At 46.1% G+C, this 12,514-nt stretch overlaps 1 protein-coding gene across 1 annotated transcript in view; it reads left to right on the plus strand.

Annotated features, from left to right (window-relative positions):
- Nucleotides 1-7,507: 7,507 nt before the first annotated feature.
- The window catches only part of zanl (zonadhesin, like), a 66,130-nt gene continuing 61,123 nt past the window's right edge, over nucleotides 7,508-12,514 (plus strand). The window contains 7 exon segments of the mRNA XM_041965652.1: nucleotides 7,508-7,703; nucleotides 7,801-8,085; nucleotides 8,183-8,202; nucleotides 8,733-9,016; nucleotides 9,164-9,272; nucleotides 9,918-10,113; nucleotides 10,321-10,802. Coding sequence (XP_041821586.1) covers nucleotides 7,508-7,703; nucleotides 7,801-8,085; nucleotides 8,183-8,202; nucleotides 8,733-9,016; nucleotides 9,164-9,272; nucleotides 9,918-10,113; nucleotides 10,321-10,802 — 1,572 coding nt within the window.

The raw sequence follows: 12,514 nt of genomic DNA on the forward strand, positions 1-12,514 counted from the left end.
ACATCTTGGCAAACCAAGGATTCCCTCGACCATTCAGCCGTAGCCCAGGCCGAGGCTCTCCCGGTCAGGTGGGAGATCATGAACGCCACCTTTGAATGTTCATTAGGATACGCACCGGGGTACTGTGTGAAATGCAGATCGCATTGGACCAGGAAAGATCTGCAGCCGCCGGAGTCTCCAGAAAACCGCTCCGGCGCGGCAAGGTGTGGAGCTCCCCAGGTTAGGTCGCGGACCGGTGGTGGAGTGGCTGGCTCGACGGGGGGCTCCCCAGCGGGCACAGCGGAGTTTGCAAGGTGGATGTTCATTCGGTGGATTTTCTCGGGAAGTAAGTTTATCTGTGCCATTGCTGATCTTTGTAACTCGCTTTGTCTATCTGAAAGATCCTTAACCCTGATGAATGCTACGCAGCTGATCCTCGTGTTGATGGAGGAGGCTGCCCTGAGCGGTTAAGGCTGTGCGTAACTGGTTTGGGTCTGCTGAGTCCATGTTTGGCCAGATTGTACTGACAAGCCCAGAGGCACGAGGTTTCTGGACTCAGTAATGCAGACCCACACAGCAGCGAGAAGTTTCAAAATAAGAATAATTTATTAACTTAAATCGCTCAGGATGATACAACAAATGAGGCAAGATAATCAAAGTACAAACAAAAGGCACTAAGGATCGAAATGGAGAAAAGTAGCAAACTAACTAGGCAATGAACTATGTGAAAAGTATCAAACAAAAGCGCAAGGCAAAACTAAACTCTGGGAAAAGTAACAACAAAAGATATAACACAATACTACAAACGAGACTTACTAGATAATCAGGAGACAAGGATCAAAAAAGCTAGACAGCAAGGCAGTACAAGACATGGCACGAGACAATCTGGCACAGGACAAAGGGAGATGCGGACTATATATACACGAGGTAACAATGAACAGGTGGAGACAATTAGGGCGGGGTAGACAATCAGACAGGCGGGAAACACACCGGGAAGTCAAGGGCCTGAAACGAGAGGAGAGTGAGGTTTCACAATAAAACAGGAAGTGCAAGACAAGACATGACGCTCATGAACAAAACACATTAACAGACTTGACGAGACATAACAACAACTTTGGTTGTGATTTGACGCTATATAAATAAAACTGAATTGAATTGAATTGTTCTTGCCCCATAGCGCTGATACTTGCACTTTGCCCTCATCTACACCTCTGAGCCACACCCAACTGTTGCTAAGGTGATGTTGAGGTCGTGTGTTGTACTGTATGTCTCTACAAAGATCAATGATTTCTCACCTTGTTGGTATTCCCTACATGTTTGCAGTGCAATAAGCTGCTCATACTTTCTCTGTAGAAAGAATGTTGATATAATGGAGTACACGGACCTTATCAAGGTCATTTAGTTTATTATGTTTTGTGGAACTGTGAATATATTTTAGCATGTATTCCCCTTCTTTCTTACACTTACACTTAATGATGATGAGAGGTTTTGCATTACTTTCCTTACATGTTCTGTTGTATTGTTTCAAAACATGAAAAAAAAAGTTTTGGGGCAAGGTGGGGGTTTTTTAGTTTTTTTTTTTTACATTATTTCTTCTCGTTACAAGTCAGTGGCAAGAGTGCAAACTGACTTAAAAGTCTCTCTGAATGTTACATTCAAGTGCATCCTACAGAAAAGAATTGGAAGCATAAATAAAAAATAATATGGGTTTTCTTTGACACTTTAGGCCCAACAATTTTATTCAGATTTCGGAGCCAACTTCTGCTTCCCATAGCTCAATACTCAAAACCCACTTTTAAAATCTCAGCCCTTCAAATCCATGCTAGGTTGAAACCACTGGCCTAAGGCACACCCTTCAGATATGACATAGAATTCACTCTGTCAGCGAGAAGCAGTACAAATGTCCTCTCATTGGACGAGTTCCCTCCTGTCTCTGTATCTTTATGAGACCAGGACTTCCACACTCACACGCACATAACTGACTTGTATTGATGATATCTTCTTATGACTCAAGTTCAGTCAGCTGAGCTGAGGTTGAGTTATTTTCAGGTTTTATTTTTACATGCAGCTTACATGGAAGTAAAATATAAATAAAACAGGACTGTTTATTCATTATTCAAGAGATTTCACCAATTTTAAAATGATGCACGGAATTAATTGATCATCATTTTTAGTTGGGCAGTACTCTAGATGTAATCAAGATCGGAACAGAAAAAGAAGGAAAATTCTTGCATTGGGGCAGGCAGAGGAAGCTTTTTATACAGACCCTATGTTCAAATACTTACAGTACCCTACTGAGTCCCCAGCCTGGATTTCCAACTTCGAAAGGCAAGTGACTGCCCCAAAGCCCAAGACCCAGTTTTAATGGCTGGTTTGCAGTAATTTGACTAATTTTGATTCAGTGCCACTGCATAACTTTGATATGTTAAAGATGTTCAAAACCACATGTTTCCATCTTGTATATCAGTTTTAAACATTACACTGCTGTGGTATAAAAGTGTCAACTGCTTTAACCAAACTAGGTCTTAAAATGTGTCATCTGACCACATCTAAAGTCAGTGTATTTCTAGCTGGTCTGAATGTCAACACTTGAAGGTGTTGTGATAAGCCAGCTGTCAAATCCCCCTCCTGGCTGCTATCCTCTGCCTCTATGATCTCTCTTCAAGAATTCTGTGTGTCTTTGTAGTCTCAGCATAATAGATTGTACTATGAGAATACTTTTAGGAAACTGTGTGTGGAGATTTTAGATTATCTGCAAATGCTTGAAGTATACTGACGGCCTTCCACACCCCTCACAGGTCAACAAATTGTTGCCCCACTATAGTCAATTGAATGGTCTTTGATCTAATTTTAAACAACAGCTCCAACTGAGAGTTACATGAACTACTATGATTCTACAAATTCTGGGGAACGATTATGTAATAATTGGATTTTGGGATTTTGTCTTTGGCAGTGAGGAAGAATTAACCAGTCCCCATATTTATCAAGCATCGCAGAGTAGGAAATGACTCCTGACTGTCCAGAAATTCTTAGAGTGACACATTTTGTCTCTACTGTGAAATCTGATTCTTTCCTCCTCTACCTCTCACCTGTGACTGAAATGTGTGACTAAGCAGTTAAAGTTGAGACAAAGCATTTGCTTAGCAAGCAAGTTTAGTGTGTCTAGGTGTGGTCTTGTAGGTAGAGGGGGAATTATTTTATTACAATGGCTTCTATCCCTTCCCTCCTGCCAGGACAATGATTTGATACCACTGCCAATCTTACAGTACAAAGGCCAGGCAAGGTTTTTGTATTTTCATTTTTATTTTACTTACTTTGTACCTACAAGTATGTACAAGGAAAGATGTACAGTTAAGGAATAAGGGAGGAATAATGTGTTAACTCCAAAGTTAATTGTTTAAAATTAATTTTAACAAAAAGGTACCTGCACTATTCTTTTACGATTGGGTCCCTACTCATCAGCAATGTAGTGTTTGGCTGTACAAAGTTGGACTTAAGACTTTATTAATCTCACTCACACTGGGGGGTGGGGTGGGGGGGTAGATAGATTAGATAGATACTTTATTAATCTGCAAAGAGAAGATTTACATACAATGGACAATGCTGTACTTGTAACTACTAGAAAACTAGTTTTCTGTCAACCCCTGCCAGATTTGATCAGTGATGGCATGTTTAGTCGCATGTCATCATTCAACAGCCTAAATAAAGCTACTCCCAGTCATAGTAATACTCACCAGCCGAGTAGGTGTCGCAGCCATTTTTGACTTGATGCTTGCTAATCAACCCTAAACCGAAATTAAACTACAATTAATTTGGAAGCCTTGTTCTTGTTCTTGTCACGTCAGTTTATCCACATGGTAATGAAACAGAACTCCACTGAGCTTAAGTATATTTTTGACCACTTGTCCTTGCCTGATAGACTGCCTTCCTGACTCTTGTTGTGTTTTTTGTGCTCAGTTGCCTGCTCTCACATGTTTTCCATCCATGGCCTGTCTGTCTACATCTTTGGAGAAAAGATTCAATCTTCACCTGTCTGGCCTACTCTTCCACAAGCCTTGCCTTAATTTTGGAGACGCATTGACGGGGAAGCTGGAAGGGGCAGCAGCTGACGGCTGCCTGGCTGCATGGACCATCTGTGTGTCTGATGTGGTAGTTTGTAGTGCAGGGGCTCTGCAGGTTACAGTCCTCTCTCCTTTCCTCTTCACCCTGTACACATTGGACTTAAGTGGTGATTATGGTAATAGACTTCTGCAGGAAGGTACCACATTTTGAGGTCCTTTCGAGCGTGCAAGACAATGTTAAGGACATTTTATGACACTGGGTTGGCATCTGCAATTTTCTACACAGTGGTCTGCTGGGTCTGTGGGAGCTCAGAGAGGGACAGAAAAAGACTGAACAAACTGGTCTTAAGAGTAAGCTGTGTCCTGGACTGCCCTCTGGACACCATTGAGGAGGTGGGTGAGAGGAGGACACCATCTGCATCAGAGAAGGAGATGAGTGGAAGACAGCATTTAACACCCCTACTGGACATTATGAATTCCTCTTAATGCCCCTGCCATTTTCCAGGCACTAATAAACAATGTGCTTTGAGACTTGCTCAACTGTTACGTCTTTGTGTATCTTGACGATATACTCATCTTCTCCCAGACCAAAGAGCAGCACATTCACCATGTCCAGTCCATCCTTCAGCACCTACGAGAGAAATCCCTGTATGTGAAAGCAAATAAATGTGAGTTCCATGTCTCATCCGTGTCTTTTCTGGGGAATATTGTGGCACAAGGCAACACCCAGATGGACCCAGCCAAGGTCTCAGCTGTCACCTCCTGGCCTGTTCCTGAAAACCGCAAACAACTTCAACGTTTCCTGGGGTTTGCCAACTTTTACTGTCGCTTCATCTGCAACTGCATCTCTGTGCCAGCCCCTCTTACCAACCCCTCCAAAGTGCCCTTCCAGCCCTCCACAAGTGGTCAATGGCAGCCCAGTGTATGCTGTGTGTCGCCTAATCTGCTCCTGTCAACGGTGTAGGGGTCTCCAATACCTGGTGAACTGGGAGGGCTACGTTCCTGAAGAGAGGTCCTGGGTTCTCTTAGCCGACTTTCACCAGCAACACCCCGACCAGCCAGCCAATTAGTCTGCTCGTCGAGGGACCCACATCTTGCCCCCACCTGTCCAGGATGAGGAGAACCGTTCTTTGGGAAAGACGTCTGAAGTTGGAGGAGAACTGAGAACTGTGAACATTCCACCGAATAAAGACTGTTAATCCTATTACCTGGTTCAGTTGTGCTGCTATTGCGTTCACTCTAATCTGTTACAAACTGGCATGATATCAGGTTGTTTTTTTTGAACACTTTTTTGTTGACTGTGAAATTGCACATGTTTTAATATCATTTCTTGGAACAGCCTGATTGTAAAGAATTATGATAATCCAGCCTGAAACTGAACTGCGTGGACTAGTTTTTCTGCATTGCTGCAAGATGTGCCCAATTTCGACAATGTTACAGAGGTGAAAAAAGGTAGTCCTTGAAATTTGTTTAAACTGGGTATTAAAGGACATATGCTGATCAAAGATAACTTCCAAATTCCTTACAATGGTGCTGGAGGCCATCGCAATGCCATCCATAGTTGGTATATCATCAGATAGTGAGCTTCTGATGTCAAATGCAGCACTAAGATCTAACAAGGCTAGTACAGGGCCAAGTCCTTTGTCTGATGCAGGTATCAGCTGTGACTTTAACCAGTGCTGTCTCGGTATTATGATGTGCTATGATGCACTCTAAATCCTGGCTGGAAATCTTCAAATAAACTACTGTTATGTAGAAAGTCACACAGCTGTCTAGCAACAGCTAGGCCCACGCACACACTCTCTCACGCACGCACACAAAACAAAAAGTTGCAGGCCTGTGTGCGGGTCGGGTGTGGTGCAGCCGGCGAAATCTTTATCCTTCAAGGATAACAGTAATGGAAAGTCTAACTCACAGTTCGGCATCCTTGTTGGCGACAGAACAGGAGCAGTCCAGAATAAACACGAAGCAATAGTCCACAGTGTCACACCGTGGTGAGGTCTGTCTCGTCATGGGATTTTTGTCTTGTCATTTCCTGTTTTATTTTGAAGGTCTAACTCTCCTCTTGTTTCAGAGCACTTGTCCCGATCACCTGTTGTCTCCACCTGTTCCTGATTATCCTCCATGTGTTAAATAGTCTGCGTCTCCCTTGTCTTGTGCCAGTATGTCTTTGTCCGTCGGCGATTTACCCGATCCTGTTTTCTCCCTTGTCTTTGCCACAGCCACAGTATCGATCGCAAGCTCTAGTTTTCTCTTCTTGAGTGTTTTTGGTTTGTAAGTTTGATAATTTAGTTTCTGGTTTATTTTCATAGTTTAGATCTTAGCCGATTTGTTTTCACCATTGTTGAGTGATTTTCTGTTGGATTTATTTTGTTACTTAGATTCTAGTTCCTCCGTTTTTTGGGACCGTATTTTGAGTTTATAGTTTTCCTTCTCTAGCCTCATAAGTCATTTCCGTTTTCATAGCTCTTTGTGTTTTCCTCCTTAGGGAGCGTCTTTTGTTTCTTAAATTTCATAGCCATAGTGATCCTTTGTTTTTCTTCCTTGTGGAGTGTTTTCAGTTTCTTTGTTATAAGAAGTATAGAAGTCGTATAGAATTATTACCTTGATAGCCTTTTGCCTAGACTAATTTTTAATTTCGAAGTGGTTCTTGGGTTGTTCAATAAAGATCTGTGTGAACTAATCTCTGCGTCTGAGTCCTGATCTAAGACCGGCCAGCTCACCGCCGGGGTTCATGCCCAGGAAGGTCATCTTTCCAGGGTTCCAGGCAGCCATGGTGTTGCAGCTAGGTCAGCTGTCGTCACAAGTACAGGACCTGATTGATCACCCCCGTCAACCCACCAGAACCCCCGCAGCACCACAGCCCTCCACCGGCTCCAAGTTTCCCCGTCGCCGGAGTTGGACCCAAGCTTGCTCCACCGGAACGCTATTCCGGAGAACTGGGTCAGTGCAAGACATTCATGATAGACTGCTCTATTCATTTTGAACTCTGTCCCTTTGCGTTTCCCACAGAACGATCAAAAATTGCCTTCATGATTTCACACCTGACCGGTCGAGCGAGGGCTTGGGCTACGGCAGAGTGGGATCGAGAATCGCCACTCTGCGCCTCCCTAAAGGACTTTAAGGAGGCTCTGGTGACACCTTTTGACCCGGTGACAACCAGCCAAGAGAAGGCTCGAGAGCTGACTGGCATAAAACAAGGCCACAGCTCCGTCAGCGACTACGCCATCCACTTCCGCACACTGGCGGCAGAGAGTGGGTGGAACTCCACAGCATTATACGACGTGTTCCTGAAAGGACTCTCCACCTCCATCCAGGAAATGTTGGTTCCCCTGGACCTCCCCTCGGACCTGGACTCACTTATCGCTCTGATACGCTCTGATAACGGATAACAGGATCCACGAACCCAAGCAACGCCGAGGCAGCCGGACGTCGGAGGAAAGAGGCTCACGCGCTACTAACCTCACATGGCTGGAGTTCCGTCACTCATCTCCGGACTCTTCTCAGCACTCAGGCGCCGAGAGAGGAAACGAACCCATGCAACTGGGTCGAACTCGGTTGACACCCGAAGAGTGACGACGCCGGCTGACAGAGGGTCGGTGCTTTTACTGTGGGGAGACGGGTCATCTCATTGCTTCATGCCCATCCAAAAGGGCCAAGCCGGTGAGTCCAGCCCCCCCGGCTGTTGTTGCTCCACAAACACTCACGCCGATCCAGGTAAAGCACAACACCATCACCACTCACCTGAACACACTCATAGATTCAGGGGCAGATGAAAGTCTGATTGCATGGGACTTGGCAGCTAAGTTGGGGCTCAAGTCTGAGCCTCTGACTACCCCCGTGCGAGCTTGTGCTCTGGACGGTAAGGAGCTGTTCACCATCACCCACACCACGGAAACACACATCCAGGGTCATAAGGAAATTATGAACTATTCGGTCTCCAGGCCGGAGAGGGTGGCTATGACGGAATACATCCAAACCTCTCTCAAGACAGGTCTGATACGCCCCTCCTCCTTTCCAGCTGGAGCAGGTTTCTTCTTTGTGGGTAAGAATGACGGGTCGCTTCGCCCATGTATTGATTATAGCCCTCTAAATGACATTACGGTAAAAAAAACGTTATCCTCTCCCCCTCATATCCTCAGTTTTTGACCGGCTTCAGCAGGCAAGAATCTTCACTAAACTAGATCTCAGAAACGCTACCATCTGGTTAGAATCAGGGAGGGGGATGAGTGGAAGATGGGGTTTAACACCCCCAGCGGACATTATGAATACCTAGTCATGCTATTCGGACTTACAAATGCTCCCGCTGTTTTTCAAACCATGATCAATGACGTGCTAAGAGATTTCATCGATCACTTTGTATATGTTTACCTGGATGACATTCTGATCTATTCCCCTGATCTAGAATCTCACCAGAGACACGTAGCGGCTGTGTTACAACGTCTACTAGACAATAAGCTGTATGTCAAAGCTGAAAAGGGTGAGTTCCATGCCAAAACCGTCTCCTTCCTGGGCTTTATTGTAGCCCCTGGAAGAGTGCAAATGGACCCGGCTAAAGTTAGCGCTGTGGCTGATGGCCCACCCCCGATAGCCGCTGAAAGGTTCAGCAATTCCTAGGTTTTGCTAACTTTTATAGGCGGTTTATAAGAGGCTTCAGTAGCTGCTCCCTTGCATGCTCTCACCTCCTCCAAGGTTCGATTCTCTTGGTCACCCGAAGCTGAGAAGGCGTTCCAGAAGCTCAAAGCCAGCTTCACCACAGCACTCATCCTCATCATGCCTGATCCCCAGCGGCAATTCGTGGTGGAGGTGGACGCTTCCAATGAAGGCATTAGGGCTGTGCTCTCACAACATGCTGAACGAGATGGCAAGCTGCACCCATGCGCCTTCCTGTCACGATGTCTGTCAAAAGCAGAAATAAACTACGACATGGGTAACCGGGAACTGCTGGTGGTCATGGTGGCGTTGGAGGAATGGGGGCACTGATTGGAGGGGGCTGAGCACCCATTCATTGTTTGGACAGATCACAAAAATCTTGAATACATTCGCCAAGCTAAAAGATTAAACTCACACCAGGCCAGGTGGGCGTTATTCTTTAACAGATTCTCTTTCTCTCTCTCCTACAGGCCGGGGTCCCAGAATGGCAAGCCTGATGCCCTATCTCGACTCTACGATCCCGAGCCTGTGGCCAAGGAACCAGAACCCATCCTTCCACGAACCTGTGTGGTTGGAGCGGTAACTTGGCAAATTGAAAATGAGGTCAAGTGTTGTGGTTTGTATTTCCGGTGCACTTATTTTTAAGGTCCACTTCCTGTATTGTTGTGTGTGTGGCTAACTTTCTTCATGTCTCTGGAGGCACCCTTCCCCCCCGCTGCATCGAGGAGTGATTGGACACACCTGAAATCACTTCCGTAATCAGGACGCCTATTTCTAGCCTGCTGAGACGCTCCTCTACACCAGAGTATACACCGTCATATCGTGGTACCAGTCGGCTCTAAAACTTGCTTGTGGTAAACCTAACTTCTCTGTGTTGTACATTTTCATGTGGAGTAATTTTGGGTCTCCTCTCTCTTGTTTTTCAGTGCCTCCCCTGCCCGCACAGCCCAGCACTCTCTGGACCTCCGTTTTGAGTTTTGTTTGTGGACCTCCTGCCTCGTGTGCTTATATTGACTGTTTTCTGAGTGAATAAATCATTGTTAACTTTCGCAGTTTCTGCTCCTGGGTCTCTCTGCACCCTACATGTCACATCAAGCGAGCTAATGGAGTGACCCCGCCACCTAGTGGGTGCCCAGAGAATCGATTATTTGTCACAGTTAATCTGCGCCCACAGGTGATCCACTGGGCTCACTCCTCGCTGTTATCTTGTCGTCTGGGGGTTAGACGAACGATGTTCGCCATCGCCCGGAGGTTCTGGTGGCCATCCATGGAGTGGGAGGTCCTGGAGTACGTGGAGGCTTGCTCGGTCTGCGCCAGAAACAAGCCGTCCTCCGGGTCATGCATGGGGTTGTTGCAACCTATGCCCATCCCCTCCAGACCGTGGTCGGACATTTCGATGGATTTCTCCTGGCATCTCAAGGTAACACCACAGTTCTCACCGTGGTAGACAGATTTTCTAAAATGACTCGATTTATTGCCAAAGTTACCTTCTGCTAAAGAAACTGGAGAAATCATGATAGACCACGTATTTAAAATCCACGGATTCCCTAAAGATACAGTCTCAGACCGGGGGCCCCAATTTGTCTCACGTTCTGGACGGAATGCTGCCGTCTCATTGGGGCCAAAGCCAGCCTGACTTCAGGCTACCACCCGGAGGCGAATGGCCAGACTGAGCGCCTCAACCAGCAGCTCAGATCAGGAATCTCAGTCCCCTCCACCCACGCCATGATCTGCAGGTGCCGACGCATCCGGGCAGCAGCCCGACAGTTCCTCATCTGCCAAGGGGACCAGGTCAAAAAAGCAGCAGACCGCAAGCGACGACCTGCACCCGCCTACCAACTGGGCCAGAAGGTCTGGCTCTCGGCCAGGAATCTCCGTCTCCAGGTGCCCTCCCAGAAGCTGGCACCGAGATTTGTCGGGCCATTTCCGGTCGCCAAGGTCGTCAGTCCTGCTGCTGTCCGCCTCCGCTTTCCCCGCTCTCTTCCGGTCCACCCCACCTTCCATGTGAGCCAAGTCAAACTCGTCAAAGAAAGCACCATGGTCCCTGCCCCCCTTCTTGGCCGTATGCAACAGGGGCAGGGGCAAGCAGTACCTGGTGGACTGGGTGGGGTACGGCCCAGAAGAGAGGCAGTGGGTTCCCACACGCTTCATCATCCATAAGTCCCTCATCAGAGACTTTAATCGGGATCATCCCGAGCAGCCTGGACCATCTGGTAGCCAGTCCTAGAGTGTGTGTGTGTGTGTGGGGGGGGGTAATGTCACACCGCGGTGAGGTCTGTCTCATCATGGGGTTTTTGTCTCGCTATTTCCTGTTTTATTTTGAAGGTCTAACTCTCCTCTCGTTTCAGAACACTTGCCCTTCCTCATGTGTCCCGTGATTCCCCCTTGATCACCTGTTGTCTCCACCTGTTCCTGATTACCCTCCATGTGTTAAATAGTCTGCGTCTCCCTCGTCTTGTGCCAGTGTGTCTTTGTCCGTGTCATGACCCGTGCTATGCACGCCGGTTTTGTTTAGTTTTCCTTGTTTGATCCTCATCATTGCCTTATTTAGTTAGTGTTGTCTCAGTCTTGCCATGTTTTATGTAAGAGTTTTTGTATTGTCTTGCCTCATCGTGTTTGTGTTTTGTAAAGTTTCCCATTGTGTGTTCTCTTTGCCTGGTTTTTGTTACATCCTGTTTTATTTTGAAGGTTCTTGTTATGTGTCTTTGGTTTACTTTACTTCCTGTGTTTTCCCTCCTGTGTGATTGTCTGATGTGTTTCACCTGTGCGTCATTAGTGTTCCTCCCTAATGTATTTAAGTCCGTGTCTTCCCTTTGTCCTTGTCGGGTCGTCGTCAGTGCTACCATAGTGTCTTGTCCCCTTTCCGTCTGCCTCAGCCACAGCCACAGAAATAGTAATTGCCATAGTAAGTGTTTGTCGTGTGATTTCTTTGTCATGTCTGCGTCGTGTTCCATGTAAGTTTGTTTCTAGTTTTGTCATCGTCTCTTGTTACCAGTTTTAGTAAGCGTGTTTCTTTAGTGTGGTCTGCGTTACCTTGCCTTTATGTTACCTTGTCGTATTTAGTTTAATCATAGTTATAGCCACAGCCACTGCCAAGATTTCAGCTTTAGTTATAGTCCTAGCCTAGTGAGTGTTTGTTGTAGTGATTCCTTTGTTATGTCCGAGTTGTGTTTCGTGTATGTGTTCATCGTAGAGTTTTCTTAGTTCATGTTCGTGTTTCCGTTCAAGTCTGTGTTATCCCTTTATGTGTCTGAGTTTATGTCTGTGTCATGTCCTGAGTGAGTTTCCGTTTATTGTATTTTCCATAGCCTAGTTTTGTTTCGTAGGTTTTCGCTTGATAGCCGATTTTCTGTTTATTATTGTAGTAATCTCTGTTTCTTTTGTGACTCTGCATAGTGATTATGTTCCCCTGAGTTTTCAGGCGTGATTTTGTTTCTGTAGTTTTGCCAGTTAAGTTCAAGGTCCTTCACCGTCATTTGTTTCTTCCTCCTACGTTTTCTGTTTACTTTAAGTCATTGATATTTCACTCATAGTCTTGTCTTTGTCTTTAGTCTTGCCGTGTAGTGTGTTAGTGAGTTTCCGGTGTTCCCATAGTCTTGTCTCTAACTCAGTTGTGTTGCGTGTTAATCCGGTGTTATCTTTGTTCTTTGTGTTTAATAAATTCGTTTATATTGGAATCTACGTCCCCACTGTGTCTGCATCTGGGTTCGACCCATAGTTCCCCTCATAGTTCCCCCTAAGTTCCCCCCTTCCTGACAGTCCGTCGGCGATTTACCCGAGTCTTCTCCCTTGTCCTTGCCACAGCCACAGTATCGATCGTA

The sequence above is a fragment of the Chelmon rostratus genome, chromosome 23, assembly GCF_017976325.1.
Source record: "Chelmon rostratus isolate fCheRos1 chromosome 23, fCheRos1.pri, whole genome shotgun sequence".
In the NCBI taxonomy this organism is placed as follows: domain Eukaryota; kingdom Metazoa; phylum Chordata; class Actinopteri; order Chaetodontiformes; family Chaetodontidae; genus Chelmon; species Chelmon rostratus.